A 22,380-nucleotide genomic window follows, 5' to 3' on the forward strand; every position below is an offset into this window, starting at 1 on the left:
TTCGGTGGGAAGATTTTCTCTATTTGTAATGATCTTTGTCTTTTTTTTTTGTAGGGTTTTGGCTTGGCTTCAATTTACCATTGTTCGCACATTAGGCACAGTCAACACGATGGTATTAAATTTGCTTGGTTTTCTATTGTTTGCTATGCTACAGTTTTCTTTTGAAGGAATATGATTTCCATAATCTAGAATGAAATTTGTGCATTAAAATAATTTGAAATAATTGGATTCTCATGTGGTGAAATAATTACAAAAAATGTATGATCATCAGTATAGGAGATATATAACCTCAGTAGATTTAAATAACAATCAGGTAAAGATCGAGTCCTAATATTATATATTTATAAAAATGAATTCATGATGGACCGACTACATTTGATTAAATGATGTGGTACTCTGTACATTCATCATATGGTGGTTGAGATATTAATCTAATCCGTAAGCCTTTGCAGTTGGTTTTTTTCATAATGGATATGTTAAAAAGCATTTTATTGGATATGTTAAAAAGCATTTTATTGGTTGAGATATTATTCATTTGTCTAATTAAAAAGCATTTTATTGGATATGTTAATTGATATTTTATTGATTACATTGTTTTATGTTGGGACGAAGGATTTTGGGTGGAGTTCGGATAGTGATGACATTGAGATAGTGATTAGTAGAAACTGTTCACAAGACTTTGTAAATGAAACTATTGAGGATGAAACCATGGAAGAGCAATATGATGTGAGCATGAGAGATGGATTGGATGTGGGAGATGACGTTAATTTGGGAGTTGGTGATGGAGATGGAATCATTTCGATTTCCACTTCCAGTAGTGAAAATCTTGAACCGTTCGTTGGGAAGGAATTTGATGAGGTTGAGGATGCCCAAACATTTTACAAGGCGTATGCAAGACGAAAAGATTTTATAATGAGAACCAATCATACGCAATTATCCAGAGAGGACAGAAAATTAGTTGCAGTACACTATGTTTGTACAAGGGAAGGATTTAGGCGTGAAAGTCTCAAACAAAAAGAAAGAAAAAATCCCGAACTTGCTGAAACAAAGATTGGTTGTAAAGTTACCATGTGTATAAAAAATGATGATGAAAGGTGGATAGTTTGCAAGTTTGTGCCTGAACACAACCATGTGCTACTGACACCAAGAAGTACGAGCTTGCTCCGTGGACATAGAGGGGTAACGCGTGTGCAAAAGAAATTCATTCTCACTTTGAATGAGTCCGGCATACCGACAAGGAAGATAATGTCGGTCTTGAGCAAAGAATCACGTGGTGATTTTAACATAGGTTGTATTGGTAAAGACGTTGAAAATTATTTGGGAAATAAAAGAAGAAAATTGTTTGAAGAGGGAAATGTACAAAGATTGTATGCATACTTTGTTGATCGACAGTGTAAAGAACCTGAGTTTGTATATTCCATGCAGATTGATGAGAATGAGTGTATGAGAAGCTGTTTTTGGGCAGATGCAAGATCAAGGTCTACATATCAATATTTTGGAGATGTTGTCACGTTTGATACGACATACCTCACAAACATTCATAAGATGCCATTTGTGCCGTTTTCAAGAGTAAATCACCATCACCAAACCATAATGTTTGGTTGTGCATTGTTAGTCAATGAAACAACTGAATCCTATATATGGTTATTGAGGACATGGCAGGAAGCAATGCTGGGGCGTGCCCCTTTAACTATTATTACTGATGATGACAAAGCCATGGAGAAGGCAATTGCAGAGGTACTTCCAAATACTATTCACCGGTTGTGCTTGTGGCATATTTTGCAAAAATTTTCAGAACATTTGGCACATGTTTACAACAAGTTTCTGGAATTTTCGAAAGAGTTCTATCATTGTATTCATGAGACAATAACATGTGATGAATTTGAGGAGGAATGAAGTTCAATAATGACAAAATATGGTTTGGTTGGTAATTATTGGCTGGAAAATCTTTATAACCGACGACATAAGTGGGTTCCGGCTTACTTACGAACCACGTTTTGTGCTGGTATGTCAACCACACAAAGGAGTGAGAGCATGAATAAATTTTTCAAGGATTATGTTTGTTCGAGCATGATGGTGAGTGATTTTGTTCATCAGTACGAGAAAACCTTAGATGCACGCTATTTTAAGAAAAAAGAGAAGGATGTGAGAACGAAATCAACTAAGGCGGTTTTGAAAACATATTGGTCAATTGAGGAAGAGGCAGCGTCAATATATCCAAGGAAGTCATTCAAAATCTTTCAAGATGAGCTATTTAATAGCCAACAATACAAAGCGTCCAAAGTTCAGAAAGAAGGTGAAAGTAAGATATATGCGGTGGCACCTAATGGCAAAGAGAAACCCATTTATTATGTGACTTTGGAGAGTGGAGAAGCGAAGGCAATATGTACATGTCATATGTTTGAGTTTTTGGGTATTGTTTGTAGGCATATCCTATGTGTCCTAACAAAGAAATCAAAATTAGATGTGTTACCATATCACTATGTGGTTGAGCGATGGACAATCAATGCTAAGAGTCGAGTTATTCTTGAAATACCAGTTTTTGAGGGGTATGTAGTGACACAAGAAGATCCGATAATGCGAAAAAACAAGTTGATGATGCAGTTTTACGATATTGCAGACCTTGGCTCACAATCAAGTTTTAAAATGAACCATCTTTCTCTTGCCTTGGAGAAGGTCCACAGGGAGTTGCTTTTAATGGAAAATATTGGAGAAAAAAATTTCGAAGTCGGGGACATGTCACATAATGATTCCCCTATATTAAGATCACAAGTAATATCAAATGTATCACAAACCATACAAAATCCTCAACACGTGCCAACGAAAGGAAGACCGAAATCCTTGAGAGCAAAGAATCCGAAAGAAACTCAATCAGTGAAGAAAAGGCATTATAGCATTTGCAAAATTGAGGGTCATACGAAGAACAACTGCCCATTGTTCGGGTATAGTACTTATATAAAATTTTTTTGTGGTTTTATAATATAATAACTTAACTTAATTTCTGATACTTTTATTGTCTTATTCTATTTTTATGTAGGGGTATTGGAAATATAAATGACAACATATCACAACGGCTTGATATTGAAGAACAAAATTAGATGAGGTTAGTGTTTATTTTATTTGCAACTGGTTTTTTAATTTTATTTTTACCCTTATTTTTTTTTAAAGTTTGTAGCTAATTTTTTTTACCCATCTTGTGCTTGCTTTTTTGCAGAGTAGCTAACTGTTGGGCGATTTTGTGTTGAAGTGGAATACCACGCTGAAGTGGAAGATTTGTGTTGTAGCGTCTTTGCATTTTATTTAGACTATTGGGCATGTCTTTGCATTTTATTCAGACTGTTGGGCATAATTTTGCTGGTTATTCAGACTGTTGGGCGTTATACATGTGTGCCCCTATTTATTCAGACTGCTCATGTGTTCACTATGTTCAGATTCATGTATTCACGTGTTACCATAACCAAAAAATTTACTTTTGTGTGTTTAATCCTATATCCAGATGCTTGTAGTGTAATGCAAAACCGTAGTGGCCCATGTACATGCATGCATGCATGCATTCAGAAATTTTATATTGTTGGTATTTAAAAGCAAAAAATTTATTACCAGAAAATTTACTTCACAAAGTTTAATCCCATATCCAGATTTTATAGTGTACTGCAAACCGTAGTGGCCCATGCATTCAGAGTCTCATACGTAAAGTTAAATTAAGAGCACTACATTCATATTGTTGGTATTTAAAAGCAAAAAATTTAAAACCATTAAATTTACTTCACAAATGACAGCATTTCATCTATTACCAAAATGGGCAGTTACATTTATATTGTTGGTCCCAAACACATACAAATCCTACTAACCATATGATATTAGCATTGGAACTGACATACATGATTATCATTTAAATAAAAAATAATTACAACACAAAGCAAAATGACACATAACCATAACAAGAATAATGTTCCCTTGTACTTCTTTTCCATAGTTTTAAATTTTACTTTCTCAGCCATTACACGTTCTTGGCTGATCCTGTCATTCCTTCTTTGAGCTAATTCCAATGTCATTTTGCAACAATGGTTTAGTTCTTGTTCAAAATCAATCCATTGAAAAAATGAGTATTGTCTCTTCATCTTATAGTTTGGACAATTTAATAACCATTTGCCAAAACTAGTATCTTTGGTAGAAATTCTTAGCTTTGCTGGAATCCCACAATGGCAAAGTGGTTCTGCACCACTGTCATCATCAGTGTACTGCATTTGTGATGTCGATTAGTATTAGACAATCCAAAACATAAGCATGCATATCAATGCCGTGTAATAGCCAATAATTTATCTAGTATCTAAAATTTAAAGGCATCAATCCATGTTGAGCAATGGATTGTTTAAATGAGCAATAGATTTAATCTTATCATTAAATCCATTATAAGTATAAAAATGTTAAAACATGCATTTACAAACATATTCCAAACAACAAACCAGTTTACAGAACAAACAAGTATATGCACGATAACTCTAGGAGCATAACTCTTCAATAAAAACCAGTTTCGAGCTAAATATGTAACTATCAGGCATTGAAATTTACAGAACAAACCATCAGGCATTGAAATTTACAGAACAACAAAACCAATTCAGGTACTAAATAATGCCAAACAGAAATAATGAAGGTACTAATTAATTCGGGTACTAAATAATTAAGAAATATAAAATCGGGAAATAATGACTCAAACTTGCTTCTAAAGAGAACCTTTACCTTCATTCTGTAAGGTAGCGAATTTTTTTTTTTTTTTTCTATTTCCTTGTTGTTCTGTAAAATGATGGAGGGTTAGGGTTTTTATAGGTTTCGGTTGGGTTTACGGGGGAGGGGCATATGAATCGGCTCGGAAAAATGGGTTCGAAACAGGGGTGTTTTTTGGGTTCGAAGCTTGATGGGTTTCTGGGTTCTATTGGTTTGACTGGTTCGACACGTTTTCTAGGTTTGAAGTTTGATGGGTTTCTAGGTTCGATTGGTTTGACGCATTTTCTGGGTTCAAAGCTTGATGGGTTTCTGGGTTCGATTGGTTCGACGCGTTTTCTGGGTTCGAAGCTTGATGGGTTCGACACGTTGAAGATGGTTCAAAGTAGGGATGAAGTGGGTTTGGCTTTCTGGGTTCGAAGCAGGGATGAAGTGGGTTCGGCTTTCTGGGTTCAAAGCGGGATGAAGTGGGTCGGCTTTCTGGGTTCGAAGCAGGACGACGTGGGTTCGGCTTTCGGGGTTCAAAGCAGGATGAAGTGATTTCTGGGTTGGCCTCTCAATTGGTTTGAAGAAGGATGTTCCTCTTTCTGAGTTTGGCTTTATGGGTTTTTGCATGGAGATTTCTCTTCGCCGGTTAGGTTCTCAATAGAGGGAGAGAGGGGAAGCAGAGAGACACAGAGATCTCGTGATGTGTAAGAGACAGACCGAGAGTGATGCAGTGCGATGCGGTTTGTTTATTTGGTGGTGTATTCCATACGTGTCATTATATGATTGGTTTCCGTTGATCTCAAATAAACAGAGTATCCAGTGGGAAGATTTTCTCCTCCACAAACCCACGAAACTACAACCACTCCCCCTTTCCTCGTTCTATGGTGAAGTTGTTAAATTCCTTCCTTGTAAGAGTCACAGTTTGGTTGGCTTGTAATCTAGCTAGCGAGAAATATAAACAGATGATAATAATCACAATGAAATATGAAAACACAGAAGGTGTGTTGAGAAAATGTTAAGAGAGAATGAAATCGGAACTACCCCTTTTCCTAGTGGGTTTCGCCATTACTGGAACCATATTTATTGGACAGTTCCAATACTCTTAAGAAATACCATTACGGCGAAACCCACCAAGTTCTCTTCTGGTCTTTCTGATGTTCTTAAGAGTGTTTTTCTTACTTTCGTTTCCATGGATGCCTTGAGGCTTGATTACTGAAATGGCAAAACTCACCAAGCTCTCTCTTGGCCTTTCTAGTGCTATTAGGTGCTTTTCTTACTTTTGTTTCCATGAATGCCTTAAAACTTGATTACTGGAAGTCTGGAATGGCGAAACGCCAAAACCCACCAAGTTCTTTCTGAAAAAGAATTTGTGACTTAGATTTTTTTATTTCTTTTATTTTTTTCATTAAATTGTGCCATGTTCCTGTTACCTTTTGATTTTTTTTTTCATTAAATTGTGTCACATCCCGCTGATTACATCACATTTGCACAGCGACGACTGTACCCAACAAGACTATTAAGAAAAATGTTAGTCCTCCTGCTGAGATTTTATTTTTGTATTTTTTTATTTAATAATTAAGAAAATATATTATATAATATTATAATTTTTTAAAAAATATTTAAATATATATATATATATAAATAAAAATAAATATAGGGTTTCAGCAGGAACTCCAATAGAGAGTAGAGTCACCCTTCATTTAAATACTGACAAGAGCCTGGAGACTGCCATAAAATATGTGAATTAATTTTACAGAAAATATATACAGCAGCATCACACTTTTTCACACTATTAAAAAATGTAAATTTATTATTTTACCCTTTTTTATTTTACACTGGTGTATTAGGTGTGGAGCTGCTGTGTAGCAGTGCTCTTAATTTTATCTAATTAATCCGAATAGTATAAATAAGAAAATACTTATTATCAATCAGTTTGAAGGCCCCAAAACTCCACTACCTAAAACCCTAATTCCAAGCGCCGTTCTTCTCTCTCTCTGTCTCTCTCTCTCTCTCTGCTACACACACCCTATACTTACAGGGAGCTCGAGAAGAACAGGAGCATCATGGCCGGTGGAAAGATAAAGAAGGAGAAATCAAAGTCGGGCAAGGGAGCTCACGCGCCGTACCAGGGAGGAATATCGTTCCACAAGTCGAAAGGGCAGCACATCCTGAAGAACCCTTTGCTGGTGGACACCATAGTCCAAAAAGCAGGGATCAAGAGCACCGATGTCATCCTTGAGATTGGTCCCGGTACCGGTAACCTGACCAAAAAGCTTCTCGAGGCCGGGAAGATGGTTATTGCCGTTGAAGTCGACCCTCGCATGGTTCTCGAGTTGCAGCGTCGCTTTCAGGGCACCCCTTTATCCAATCGCCTCAAGGTATTTTATTGCATTGATTTCTATTTGGTTTCAAACAGAAGAAAAAAAATATGCAAAGAAAGCCAATAACTTCTTCTCAGTCAATTGTATATGATAGTATAGGAATGGAATGATCGGGGAGAAATATCATTATCATCATGCTATGGGGTTTGGATTCATTCGATTCTTCAGGGTTCTTCATTCGGCTAGTTCGAATTAGATTTTTTTTTTCAGATTTCCTGTAAATAAAGTTCCATTTTTTATTTTTTGGCAGTAAAAACCCTGTTCTTTGAACTGGTTTTTCTCCTATGGACGTTTGTCAGGTTTGGTCGCTGAGAAACTGGAGTAAAATAATAGAAAAAACAATTAAGAAAGTGAGAAATTTCTATTTTTGTGAACCAAGTCTAGTCCAGGTACATGTATTTTTGGCTCGGTCAGGTTTGCATAACTACTTTGTTTACTTGGCATGAAGCAAAATAGCGTTATCGTATTGTACGTGATGTTCATCATATAGGCACCCTTTTCACATACTATGTTATCACACTGTGATTCAAATTGTTGGTACCATGAATTCAAGTTAACTGGAGACAGCTTGTTGTTGACAGGTTATACAAGGAGATGTTCTCAAGACTGAACTTCCCTATTTTGATATCTGCGTGGCGAACATACCTTATCAGATCTCCTCTCCTCTGACGTTCAAGTTATTGAGTCACCAGCCGGCTTTCAGATGTGCGATTATAATGTTTCAGCGGGAATTTGCTATGAGACTGGTAGCTCAGCCTGGTGACAAACTCTACTGTCGTCTTACTGTGAATACCCAGCTCCTGGCTCGGATCTTCCACCTCCTCAAAGTCGGAAAAAACAATTTTCGGCCTCCTCCTAAGGTTGATTCCTCTGTAGTTAGAATCGAGCCTAGAAAACCACGCATTGAGGTGAAGCAAAAGGAGTGGGATGGATTTCTGCGAATTTGTTTTAACAGGAAGAACAAAACCCTTGGTTCAATTTTTAGGCAGAAGACTGTCCTCTCTTTGCTGGAGAAGAACTACAAAACCTTGCAGGCGCTACAACTTTCACAAGGTTTGGTGGAGAATAAGGATCCTGACATGGATTTCTCGAGGCTAGGGGATTCTAATGAGAACGAAGCCATGGAGATTGATGATGATGAAATGGATGAAGAATTGGATGTGGAAGGTGGTGATGCAGAAGGGGAGGCATCTGAATTTAAAGATAAGATTTTGGGTGTGTTGAAGGAGGGAGATTTTGAAGATAAGAGGTCATCCAAGCTCACACTACAGGAGTTCTTGTACCTGCTCTCTTTGTTCAACAAGGCTGGGATACATTTTTCTTAGTTCTAGGAGTGTCATGTTTGTCTAAGTCGTTATTTCTGTGCCCCACCTATATATATACATATGCCCAATTTTGATTGCCCTATTTATGGTCTGCTCAATAATTCTTTTTTGGCTTTCATGCATTTTAGGTTTTGGTTGGTTAGAGAATGATAAGATTTAACTTTTTTTAGATGAACTTGGATTGTTCTGATCATATTTGACCCATTTAATATTCGCTCTGCTGTAGTTTAATTATCTCGTGCCAATAATATCAATATTTTGAATAGGCCTACAACCCGAATAAAAAAGAACTGGGTTTGCACCCGACCCAACTTGTGCAACCCCATTTAAGGCGCCAAACCGACCCAATTAGACCCGTATAAAATGAAATCGGATTGAACTGTATGACTTGACCTTTACCCGAAAAAAGAAAAAAAGAAAAAAAAGGGCATTCCTTATTTTGCATTTGCTTCACGGATACCTCTACACAATGATAAATAGAGTTTGCTTTAGAGGAGGGTTGGGCAAGCAGGACAAATAAGCATTTTTCCCATTGATCTGACCACAGTTTTAAGTGGTAGCAATCGGAGTAGCTGGTGAGTTTTAGAGTTCATTCTACTGTATGAGATGTCAACTTTTTTTTTTCCTACGATGGATTTGAAGGTTTTGAGTTGGGGTGGACCGAGTCTTGAGTTGAGATAGAGAGGGGTTATGCTAGTTTTATTCGATCTCCAGTTTCTCCTTTCCCAAACAAAATCCTTAATCTCCATGCATCACCCACAAATGGGTATTTGCCTCTGATCCTGGGGATGCAAAGGATGCTTTTTGATTTTATAGGGCTTGCAGACGAGGTGGAATTGGATTTGGTTGGATGGGTATTTGCAGTTGGACTCCTGTGTCGGTAAGAATTCCAATCCCAGCAGAAGTAAACCCACAAGGAATAGAGGAGAAACGTGAGACTTGAGTGTACAGATTTGGACCTCGTGGAGAAGCAACAAAGGGGATGATGTGAAGGCGAACGGTGATGAAGAATGACGATGAAGAACGACGCTGACGTACTAGGGTTTGAGGAGAAGGAGATGAGAGGCAGTAGCAAGTTTTCGGTAATCGATTTCAACCGATAACAGGGTGTTTAAATCCGTTATTGGGCTTAACCCATTGAACTTGACTTTGTTCGGGTAGGCCCAAGTCAGTTATTTTGGACGAATCGGGCCATGCATTTTTCTGCACAGGCCTAATTTTGAATGCACAAGTCCCAACTTGAGCAGTAAGGGCTTTGGTTATGGAGTATTTTCTCTCCAGGTCTAAGATTTACACCGTGCAAACAATTGTTAGGAAAAGTCGATTTTTTATTTATTCATGTGATGTATATTAGATTTGGTAATATGTGACACGATCTATTACGACACGATAAAAGTGGGTTAGGGATTAACCTTAAGGGGTTCGGATCAAAACGGATTGACCTGTTAAGATATAAATGCTTAATAGATCAACCCGTTAAGAAATTTAAATTTACATATTTATCTTTATACCTAGGTATAAATAAAAACTTAAAAAAATCCATAATTTGCTAACCCACACCTTTGTTGCCATCCATACACACTCTCAGTCTCTCATCTTCATAGACTTCAGTCTTCACTCTAAAGTCCAGAGTCTCACGCTGGCCCCTTCCTTCCTTTGCATGTCCAGCATCGCTGCTCAGCCTCAATCATTGGTGTCTTAGGTCATCTCTCCCCCTCGGTCTTAACTCTTAAGTTTGAAAGACTGAACCTTGCATCGCACGTCTAAGGGAGTCAAGCAATCTCTCACTTTCTTGCAAGTTATGGTGGTGTTTTGGGTCAATATGACTTTCTTGAGAAGATAGTTGATATTATAATATGATCATTAACTAGACAGTGGAGCTCTAGATAGTTGATATTATAATATGGTCATTGCTGAAAGGGGTTTCTCGATATAGCTAACTTGAGCTAACTACTCAGCCTTCTGTAACAGATCTCGATGCCAGTCGCTCATTTTCAGTTCGCACGACTAGCCTCTTCAATTGTTGCAGGTTTGTCAACAAAAGTTTCTTTTTGGAAATGGTTTCTACTAGAAGAAGAATAATCGAATTTTCTCTTTGGGTTTCCAGCATCAGATCTAGTAGATATAGAGTGCCAAGAGAGATCTAGTAAATTGAAAACATCTTGGGCACCACAGATCTGGTTGTGCTGAGAGAGATCCAGATCTTGAAAACATCAATGTGTTTATTTTTTTATTTTTTGAATTGTAATTTTGACTTATGCCAAGATTTGGTATTGTTGAGATTTTGATTTTGTGTTTTTCTACTTTGTGGATTGTAATTTTGGATTTTAATTTGGTTTTGTATTTTTATTGTTTAGATTTTAATTTGTATTATTAGTTTTAAAATTTTTAGTCATATTGTAATTTTAATTAATAATGGGTCAAAACGGTTAACAAATTGTGTTCGTGTCCAAATGGGTCTTGTCACGTCGTGTAAACATAAACAGGTTGAAACGGGTCGTGTCTTGTCGTGTTAATCTATTTTGTACTATTCACTAACGGGTCGTGTCGTATCAATCCGTTATGTTAATGTGTCGTGTTAGAGTTTGAAATTTTGACTCGATAAGTTTAACGGGTCGTGTTCAAATTGATCTATATATGTTCTGACATGACACGAACACGACCCGTTAACACAATTTGCCACTCCTAAATTGTATATGCTTTACATGTGTTAAGAATTTAATTAAATAAATGTGATGTTGCGATTGCATCTAAATAGATCTTTATCCCGAAAACAAATTGCTAATCATGAGGTAATATATGTTCTTTTGAATGAAATAGACTTGTTTTGTTGATAATTAGGAAATACAAGTATGTAGAAAAAACCTAAGGCACTGACCGACATATGACACTCAGGTTAGACACCTCGCCACTGCCGCCGCCACCACCACATACTAGACTGATGGGCTCTGGAGACCCTGTTGAGGGCATTCCAGCATTGGTTCCCCTCCGACAATTGGGATTTCTCAGGATCTACATTTTATTCTCGTATAACATTTTTTTTTTCATTGAGATGACGAAGCAAGAAGATCCTGGGAGATGATCCTGTGATTTGGGATAAGAAGATGAGGACATGCGATGTGGAATCGTCTCAGATGGAAGGTGAGAGGTAGTTGAAGGTAGAATAAAAAACTTTCATTTTTATGAAAGTGGGAGGAAATAGCTTTCGCATCTCTGAACATAATAAAAAGATGACTAAGTTCATGTGTTTATGTGGGACGTCGTCTTCATGGGTTGTTAAGGGAATAGATGATTGTTTAGAACAACTCTGTCATGATGGATTTTTCAAGGAGCTAAGGATGGGCAATGAAAATCTCAGCATTCAACATCATATTAACTCAAGGGGCAATTTTCTGCAACTCTCAGAATTCTGGAATGGAAGGAGGAAATGTTTGTTGGTGATCCTTGAATGCACAAATGGCATCAGATGGAAAGGTTTTCTGCATTTCATTTGAAGCGTCACTAGGTCCAAAAACTCTATTCTGAAGCATGCAAACAAAAGGAAGTTTGTTTACGGAAAGATAGTGAGAAGGCTTTACTCAATCAAATGTGCCTCGTAAGCCTTGGTGTTGAGGTCACTGGCATGTATTATGGCCAAGAATAGCTCCTTGGCTGAAGGAAAGGGTAAGGCACTTGTGAGAGACAAAAGCTGACAGGTGACACTAGGAGAAGTGGAGGGTAAGCACGCTTCTCATATGTTGCATGGTTGAATGGGTGCCTATGTCGGGTGTTTGAGGGTGGGAGAAGTGGAAGGGGTCTTGTGAGTTATCAGAGCTCAATTGACAGGAGTTATGGAATATGTGAGAGATCTTAGGATTAAAGTGGATAAGTAACTGGACTTGGTCATGGGTTTGAGTGGTGGGTTGAAACGGACCAGGGAGGGGTGGGGGGGGGGGGGGGGGGGGGGGCGGGTGGTAGATCCTACGGGTTTGAAGGCCTTAAGTTCGCAGGCAAAGGGCATTTTGACTTTGTCATATATAGGGTTGTCGAACTGTAGCATCACTGTTCATGCCAGTGTCACTCAGGACATCAGCAACTTGCCGTTTGACTGCACTTAGTCATCAGTTGCAAATGAGGTTGGTATCTTTTTCTAGAGTTCACTTTCAGTTGAAGATGGGGGTCCTTTCAAGGTTTTAAATACCTTAGAAGAAGCAAATGAGCCTCTTTCAGAAGATGAAAATGGGGTAACAAAATGTAGTGCTTCCCCTACCTGTTATATGCCTCCTAAAAGAGAAATAGGGTTTGAAAAAGTGGCATAAAAAGGGTTGTCGGGGGGTGGAGCATCTACAAGCAATGTTCTTGTTAATGGAACGACAACACCTATGTCGGAGGTGAAAGAACCTTTAATGGTGACTGCAACAATAGACAACAACAATATAGCTATTGAGAAGGTTCGAGATTTGAATGCAATATATGGTGGGGAGGAAATTATGGGTTTGTTGTTGTTGCCTTATGAGAAGGAATGCTTAGGGTCGGGAGTGTACTTGGGAATTGTGTATATGGATAATGTTGTTCTATTGATTTCTCTTCCTTTGATAAAGAATATAGTGGGTTCACCATCAGATTGGGTTCTGCATAAGGTTAAAGAGATTCAGCATTGTGTTGGGATTTCATATGAAGGATGTGAAGACCAATTTAAAGCACTACTCATTGCGATTGAGGTAAGTCATTCGCTTGAAACCAAATCAAGATTTAAGAAAAGCAGGGAATTAAAACGTCTTTCTTGGGCAATCAACTACTACGCTAAGGGAAGTAGTTCAAGTCGAGGGAAGACTAAAGGGTGGGCATTATGAAGCCATCCTCGTAGAGGGAGTTTTGGGTAGAGTATTGGTGTTACAAGAACAAGGGGTTGGGGTTGGGGTTGGGGTTGGGGAACTGTGTTTTATTCCCATTTGGGCTTGGTGTAGTTTCTATAGATTTCTAATTTTTACGAACTTATTGGCCATTAGAGGCTCTCTAATATGGGCTAGGTATTTTCTTGTATACGTCCAGTATACTTTATTACTCCTATTGTTATGAATATATATAATATTTTTACTTAAAAAAAAAGAGGAAATATAAGCATTGTCTTTCATTACAAATTCCATAACAGTAGTAGGAGCTTTTTCTATCCAGATTTGTTCCTATTCATGTTGTAGTCCAAGCTTGGCAAGCTGGTGAGCCACCTGATTGCCTTTTCTATAGATAAATGATAATTTCCACTAGGATTTACCTTGTAGAACTTGTTTGACATCATCAATGACTTGCCCTTATTAGTACCAACTTTCATCTACTTTGATGATGGCACATGTAATAGTTTGTGCATTCCCCTTCAAGTTGAACAACCTGAAAGCCTAGCTCTGCACACAATTCTAGATTTCTTCATAGAGTTAAATGCTCTGTTAGAACAGGTTGAGAACTAAACCTTTTTGAGATACATGAAGTTACTAGTATATTACCATCACAATCTCTAATTACGGTCCCAATTTCCATCTTCTCATTTTTGGAATCTATAGTTGCATCCCAATTAGCCTAACAGTACTTTCATAAGGTTTTCTCCAACAGGTGAAACTTCTAGCTTTTACCCTTGTATCTTGCTGTTGAAAATGAATAGCTTGTTGGTATTCTTGTAGTTCTACCTTTGCCGTTTGAGTCCTTACACTTGGGCTTGAAAACTAGCCTTTGAAAATATAATTATTCCTCCTCAACTATATTCTCCTGTGATAGTAATACCTTCCACCTCCTCCTTTTGCAAAGTTGTAGACAATTGTTCTCATAACTGTATGAAGTCCATTTCTCTATTGGGTGCCATTTAGTTGAATTTTAAAGATCTCAGAATGAAGTTCTCTCTTACTGGACAAATATTACTGTTGCAAGGATTAAAGCCACTCAAGAGCAACCTTCAGGAGGACTAGAAAATCAATAAGGCAATCATAGTGCGAGGAAAAGGAGTTTGGCTCTAACTCATGGATGCAAGCAGTCCCAAGATGCAAGTTTCTGTGCATTTAGCCATACAATCAATCCTAGCTAACTTCTAGGCAGTGTTTGCTAAACCCACGAGGCTACTGCCACGAAGGAGCCATGATCACAAGATCAAGTTTCAAGAGGGAGCCAAACCCACTTGTGTGAGAACTTACTAGTACCCTTACTACTAGAAAGAGGAGATTGAGAAGCTGATTTGAGAGATGTTGCAAGCAAGAATCATCCAGTACGGTCAAAAGCCCTTATTCCTCACCTACCCTATTGGTGAGGATGGCTAAGGAAAGTTGGCACATGTGTGTGAACTACCGGGCTCTCAACATGGATACCATTAAAGATAAGTACTACATTCCTAACGTAGATGAGTTTTTAGATGAATTACATGATGCTAAAATTTTCTTTAAACCCAACCTAAGTTTGAGTTACCATCAAATCAGGATGAAGCCTGAAGTGTACCCATAACTACCTTTTTTACGCATGAGGGCCACTATGAGTTCGACAGACGATTGTGGCACTCTAGCGGAACTTGAAACTATTACCAAAGTACTACGAGTCCTTCAAGGTGATACAATGTATTGATAAGGTTGCATTTAAATTAGATTTATCCGAAAGTTCCAAGAGTTACTCAGTATTGCCTGTCTTCTGCCTCGAGAAGAACCTCGAAGCACAAATGGAATCAATTACAACCCTTTCGTCTGTCATGGAGGATGTGACTCTCTCTCGAACTGGAGTACGTGCTAGCTCGTCAAATGAAGAAAAAGGGAAACCAAGCAAGAGCTGAGCTACTAATTCAATGGAAGGGATTTACCGTCGATGACTCAACGGGGGTGGATCTGGAGGAGCTACAATGGAAGTTTCCAGACTTTGAGGGCAAGGTCTTCTAAAGAGAAGGCCTGTGCTATGAGCATAGGCCATGATCTTGAGAGTTATTTATCAGGGCTACGTATTTGTTAGGATTTATTGGGGTGTAATGGGTCCGGTTTGGTTCGGTTTTAGATAAATCTTAGAACCGAACCGATACACCATTCTTGGAAATTTAAGAATAGATATAGACTGATTTATTGCCGAAATCGAAACTTTCAATTTTTCTAGTTTATCATTTACATGTGTGGCATTAGATAAGTTGAAGCTTTAGAGTTGGTTCTTGTAATGATACTAAACATTACAATTGATAGTCAACAATTACAACAATGACACTTGTCACATTACTTCTCCGCAATATACATATAGAAAGGTGCTTCTAGTCATGAAAAACCAACAAACTTTCATTTGAACCTCACAATTGAGATTTATATTTCTCAAATGAGGTTCAAATGAATGTGACAAAAATATAACCTTTTTGGAAAAAAAAATTACATGCTAATTTGTACTTAATACTTCCTAATGTCTGCATAGTCGTAAAAAATGAAGCAAGCTTCTCTAGCTTCTTCATCATTGGTTAATGATAAAAAAAAGAAAACTTTGTGAATAATTCAATATGAAATCTTTCTTACTCACAATCCTCTTCGAACAATAAGAAAAAAAAATGTTGCACTCATACAAACCCACTGGTTTAGTCCGATTTTGTGGGTTCAACCAGTATTTAGTTTTGTTTTTTACATCCCTATTAGTTTGTTTAGGGTGATATTTTCCAATTTAGGCCTCGTTTGTTTCTGGGGATAAAACACAAAACTTTAAAAACTTTTCAAAGTTTTCGTACGATAAGATGATCTCTAAAAACAAACACTCAATTTATATTTCAAGTTTTCATCTCTCCAAATCTCACTTTATCTCAATACTATTCCCTCTAATAATATATTTTAAATTACTGTATAATGACATGAAATCACACTGCAGAAAAAAAGTAGAAGTATATCGAATGGTTAAAAGCAATTTCCTCTTTCTCAATTGATTACAGTGGCCATACACCACAACAACGAAGCTTACCTTAGATTGTTTTCCTCCATTGAAGCACGGATTCGAGGGATGGCAAGGACTTAAGGCAAGCGAGTTACCACCCCACACTTTGTATTCCTTCTCCATTCTTGATCTACTGCCATCCCCAAAGAAACCCAAAAACCCCCAATACTGTATATAACTGAATCACATTGAACCCTCCAAACCCATGTGAATCTTAGCCAGCCCCCCATGGTGGTTCTTCGTTTGCTTGGGTATGTCCATTGGAAGCCACTGTTCTTGAAGCCGATTGATTTTCCTACTCTGCTGCACATTGCCCTGCAAATCTCTACATGGTTGTTTAGAATATTCATCCTATATTGTGACCAAATCGTGTGCCAAATCTTGACAGCGTGTGCAAAGGCTATGTTGTGCAGCTGAAAGACTGAAAGAAGTGACCGGTGTTGGAAACATAATTAATAAGAGCCTGTCGTTGTAATAGTGGAGAAGCAGTCTTATGTGTTGAGCCTTGTTGTCTCTTATAGATGAAAATGGTCTATAAAATTTCTATTCATAACTCGAAAGCAGCCACCCCTATGAAGATCTGCAAGCCTCGCTTGTGTTGTTCCAAATCTGTCATTAGAGGCCGAACCCTTCATAAGCCGAGCACAAAGGGCCCTAAGACATGCTCATACCAGGTAATTTTGGTTTGCTCCCTTTTTTAATTTTTCAGTTTATGAACTCAATTTATGCATGTATTTATGTAATCTATGTAACTTTTGGATGCAAGATTTGTTGATAATTTGATATTTTATACCCATTGTTTTATTCATAAAAGCTATTTGGTCTTGATAATTGGTTAAATGAATTTGTTGAATTCTTTTTAAGTTAAAATTGGTTAAATGTGTTTAGTTATAATGATTGAACAAGATAGCAAGTTGATTTGGTTGGCATTGTACAAGTGCCAAGAAGAATAGGAATAGGCAACTTGCCAATATAAACACCCTTTTAAATGTGGTCAATACAGCTACTTTGGGCGATGAAGAATTTTTTATTTTTATTTTTTGCATAAAGAGAGGGAAAAGGGATTGACAGTAACAAGTGTCATGCATGTTACAGTTTTTTAGTTTGTTAACACATTCAATAAGATTCATTTATATATATTTTTGTATGTAAATGTCAATTAGAAACAATTGATGAGACCATTGGTGTTCTTATACATGCCCCACTTCTTTTATATATTTATTTTAAGAGGTTTTTATTGTTCTTCTCTAGGCATCTATTTTTCTTATGTCCAACTAACCCCAATACATATGCTTAGTTATCTGCTCCATTAATTGGGTGGAATAAACACGAAACATACAATTCATCCTTAGAAATATAATTTCTTTATTTTTGGGAGAAGTCTCATCTCACCTAGCTAGTTAGAGGCTTATGGTATGTACTCGAAGTATGAATTCATAGACCCAAACCAAATCATTAATTACCGTTCCACCTCTTCCATAAGTAACATCAATCAATTTTGGGAATCCAGCAAATCTTATTTGGGATGTTTTACATGGCAACATCTTGATGCATATAGGATTGAGATTCCCATATGATGCTGCTTAATTCTTAACCCATGTCCACTTCGACTGCTATAGCTCATAGGTGGCCTTTGTGCATACAATAGCCAAATGGATGTCCCAATATATAGATAGATAGCAAAACATTATCATCATGCTGTAAAATTAATGAACCACATTCTTAAATTTTCACATGACGTTTAGATGCAAATAATTGTTAGTATAATTTTATTTCTATGTTTGTCTCATACTTCCAATCGTTTTTTACCTAGCCACTCACTGTCTCAAACTTCCAAGCCGTCTATTATTAATAATTTGTCTAATAATTTTTAACAACCTTATTTATTTGTTAGCGTTACTACCTACGCTCGTCTCGACTATCTCACCCTCGCCAGGTATGGCCCACATCTCTAAAAAGTAGTTTTTATTTAATTTTCTATTTCAAAATTTTCAACGTATGTTTTCTTACGTCATTTCCAAACCCTATCTAATGTCATATTATTAGCATTTTTTCATGGACCCCGATTCAGAATTTTCACACATTGATTGTGAAATATGGGGGGACGACATGGAGGACAAGTTCATTAACATGATGTACGCTGACGCCCTTAGCGGTTCACTAAGGGCTGGAAAGATCACAGCTAGGGGCCACGCAAACTATGATGCACGCCTTACATCTCTGGGCTTCAAGACGTATGATGTGACCCAAGTTAAGAAAAAAATAAATAGGCTGAAGATGATGCAGTGTCTTTTCACCGACCTGATGCACCAAATTGGTATGGGATGAGACCTCGATACCAAAACGGTTTTAGGGAGTGACCAACATTGGGCAAATGCCATTAGGGTAAGGAAGCTCTAACCATGGGTTTTACAATATTTGTCAATAATCCCATTAACAATGTTATAGAGTTAGATAATTATTGTCGCCTTAACAACTCTCTAATATATAAATATTGACCTTTTGACTAGGCCAACCCAAAAATGAAGAAGTTTCGTACCTCTGGCTACCCACGATATGCAGAGCTGTGTACAATTTTTTGTGCTAGCGTTGCCATGAGCATATTCCACCATGCGTCCATCGAACTACCACCAAATTCGGAGGATGAGGCGCGTCTTGATGCAGAGATGCGGCGTCGGGGCCCGTCACTTGGCACCCAATCCGGTGGGGATTTTGTTCATGATGACTTGACGCAGTTTTCCATAAACATGGGGCAGCCATCGAGTTGCTCCTCCCGATAGCGTTAGAAGGAAAGGCCAATTGACAAAACTGATGAGGAAAAATCAAAAATGTGTGCAACGATAACGCGTTCCTATGATGCACGCCGAAAGTCTTATGAGGGCAGAGGGGAAGCATCAGGGGAAAAGCAAAGAAGAGGGGATGAAAGTGGGTTGAATAGTGATTCAGGTTGGAGCCCTTTTCATCAATGCATTGCCATTTTACAGGCAATTGAGCCCCCATTACCGGACGATGTTTTCTACCGTGTGTTCGATAAGTTATTGAATCCCATGATTCAAGAAGGATTTCTGGACATGGATGATGTCCATCGGCGAGCGCGGGCTATGCAATGTTGATCTTGTGTTGGTTGTGCATTAGGCTATAGATAGATCATAGAATTAGTCATTGTGACCTTATGCATTTTCATTTATGTTGTTATGTATTGAGAGACAGCTTATTAGATTATGTTGTTACTGAACCTATTTGGACCTGATGCACTTATGTGATGTTGTTTGGTATGTTGGTTTGATTACTTATGGGGCCTTTTGGTATTAGGTTTTGTTGTTTTAATATAGATTGTGGACTTACCTAAACTTTCTTTTTTACATGTAATTGTTAATGTTAGAGATTAACAATTACATGTATCTTGCCAAAATTGGGAAATTAATACCAAGTTACTACTTTTCTTGTGCCTTGTATTACAAAATTGTAGTCTGACTTTTCTAATTATTTGCCTACAAGTAGTTGTAGATATTGAACGTGATCCAAAGGGCATTAATTCCTGTGAAGTTCTATCAAAGGTAGTTCATCAACAAATAAGGTAAGAATCTTACCTTCAGTATTTTTTATACTGCCGTGTGAATTTTCTGCATTTATATGGTATTTAACAACAAAAATTGTTTTATTTATCATGCTAGATGAATATTTAAAATTTTCTTTGGGTTGAGATGCAGAGCATAATATTGTGGTTGAAATGGAATGTCTAAATGATACCAAGCTATTCAAGATTAACAACTCTCTATTTTCTTTCATGAGAAGTGATCATTAGCCACTCTTCTTGTGTTTGGTATTCTTAATTTATTAGTACAGTTCATTGTCTAGAAGTAGAGAATGGATGATAACAATGGGCGGACTGAAGGGAGTGATAGTGATAATAGTGATAATCCCTTGGAGGTAAGAGATATCCTAAATGTAATTAGGATACTGAGAAGTCGATGAAGAAGGAATCACCCAATGCCACAACATAATACATGCTTCCGCGAGCATGAATATATTATAGGAATCTTAAATGGACATCCAGAAAAATGCAAGGATATGTTTCGGTTGAAGGTGCGCACATTCTGTACCTCATGCAAAGCGTTACGTAACCATAACTTGTTACGTGATTCTAGAAGAGAAGTGATGGTGGAGGAAGTTGTGGGTATGTTTTGCCTACTTGTGGGCCACGAAAATGTCCATCGAGTTGTTGGGGATAGATTTCAACATTCCACACAAACAATTAATAAATACGTTAGGCGAGTGATCAAAGCATTATGTGAAGTTGGGAGACACTTAATTGTGCTTACACATAGGGACAGCGTGCACCCTTATATTTCAACCAACTGTCGCAATTATCCGTGGTTTAAGGTAAGGAATAGTGTTCAAACTTCATATTAGCATAGAATATGTTTGTGTCAGTCATCTAAGAGGTAGTTTATTATTAACAGATTTATTTCTTACTTGATAGGGTTGCATTGGTGCGATGGATGGTATGATGATAAAGGCTGTTGTCCCAGCTGAGTTGCATGAGGCATATCGCAATAGATTATGGCAAGTCTCCAGAATGTGTTGGCCATAATTGATTTCGATATGAAGTTTATATTTATATACAATGGATGGGAGGGCTCAGCCCATAACGCCCGTGTCTTATACCATGCAGCAAGTGATTCACAAGACCGTTTTCCATGTCCACCTGAGGGTAAACATTTTTTTTTTAACTTTTTTAAATATTATAAAGTTCTACCTGAATTGATTTTCACTTATATTAATTAAACTATGTACTTTGAATTTAAATGAAAATATTGGGTCAGTATTATCTTGTGGATTCAGCTTATCCATGCATTACGGGATTGCTGCCCCCTTATCCAAGAGAACGATATCATATGAGTAATCGGCACAACTAAAGGGAATTTCAAGAGTATAAAGATTATTTCAATTACTGTTGTTCAATGATTCGTAATATTATAGAACGAACTTTTAGTGTCATAAAATAACATTTCAAAATTTTTGAGGTAATGCCTGGATATTCTGTTGGGCGGCAGGGACTAATTATTACAGCTTGTTATGCACTGCACAACTTTATTAGAATGGTGACCCTCGATGACTGGATATTTGAAAAATCTAGTAGGTTTGAGCTACCAACTATTGAGCTTGAGGATGGTGACGGGGCATCCTCATCTCGTAATATAGACACGACGATTGAAGCAAGCCACGCTATGGCGACAATTAGAGATGAGATTGCCATTTCTATGTGGGAAGTTAGGGATGGAAATTGATATTGTTATTTCAATTGGGATGGTGTATTAATATATGTATTTTTCACCAGGTTTGTGTACTTTGTTATTTTGGACATTTGATGTATTTTATGCTAACCCCGATACCAACATTATGAATGCTCTGTGGATTGCTCAATATTTCATTATGAAACTATTTGATTACTTATTTAACGAGAAATGATAGATGAGCTGAACTTTTGGATTCAATTGGAAATTTATTTGTTTATGTTTACTTTATATTTAAGGAATATATATAACATAAATGAGGTTGTGTTTTTTTAACAAATATTAATAATGGCTACCAAAATATTTGATTAAAAGAATTTTTTTTACACATAAGGTAAATAAATAAAGGAAGCAGCAAAAAAAAAAAAAATTGCACCATTGGTAAATAAATAAACAAAGGAAGTAGCAAAAAAATAAACAAAAAAAATTAACCAAATGGTTTTTCTCAATTTAAAAAAATATAAAAGTTGAAGCAATGGGAAAAAAAAATTTATACTATTGGTAAATAAATAAACAAAAGAAGCATAAAAAAAAAATGGTCAAATGGTTTTAAAACAAAAAAAAACTTGCACCATTGGTAAGTAAATAAAAAAATGAAGCAGCAAAAAAAAAAAAAAAAATTGACCAAATGGGGTCTTTTTTTTTTTTTTTTTTTTTTTTTTTTTATAAAAAAAAGGGAAGTAGCAAAAGAAAAAGATCACCATTGGTAAATAAATAAACAAAGGAAATAGCAATTTTTTTTTTTGACCAAATGGTTAAAAAAAAAATGAA

The 22,380-nt window shown here is 37.0% G+C and overlaps 3 protein-coding genes across 3 annotated transcripts; all 3 read left to right on the forward strand.

Annotated features, from left to right (window-relative positions):
* Positions 1-564: 564 nt before the first annotated feature.
* Positions 565-1,896, forward strand: LOC122274405 (protein FAR1-RELATED SEQUENCE 5-like). Its single transcript, XM_043083445.1, has one exon. It carries the CDS (start codon positions 565-567, stop codon positions 1,894-1,896), a length of 1,332 nt encoding a protein of 443 aa, XP_042939379.1.
* A 9-nt stretch (positions 1,897-1,905) lies between these two features.
* LOC122274406 (protein FAR1-RELATED SEQUENCE 5-like) lies at positions 1,906-3,098 on the forward strand. Its single transcript, XM_043083446.1, has 2 exons — positions 1,906-2,942; positions 3,038-3,098. The coding sequence occupies exons 1-2, from the start codon at positions 1,906-1,908 to the stop codon at positions 3,096-3,098; spliced, it is 1,098 nt and encodes a 365-aa protein (XP_042939380.1).
* Positions 3,099-6,635: 3,537 nt separating this feature from the next.
* Positions 6,636-8,609, forward strand: LOC122274209 (ribosomal RNA small subunit methyltransferase). Its single transcript, XM_043083216.1, has 2 exons — positions 6,636-7,088; positions 7,673-8,609. The coding sequence occupies exons 1-2, from the start codon at positions 6,774-6,776 to the stop codon at positions 8,414-8,416; spliced, it is 1,059 nt and encodes a 352-aa protein (XP_042939150.1). The 5' UTR covers positions 6,636-6,773; the 3' UTR covers positions 8,417-8,609.
* The last annotated feature ends 13,771 nt before the right edge of the window (positions 8,610-22,380 follow it).

Source organism: Carya illinoinensis, chromosome 8 (assembly GCF_018687715.1).
Source record: "Carya illinoinensis cultivar Pawnee chromosome 8, C.illinoinensisPawnee_v1, whole genome shotgun sequence".
NCBI lineage: Eukaryota > Viridiplantae > Streptophyta > Magnoliopsida > Fagales > Juglandaceae > Carya > Carya illinoinensis.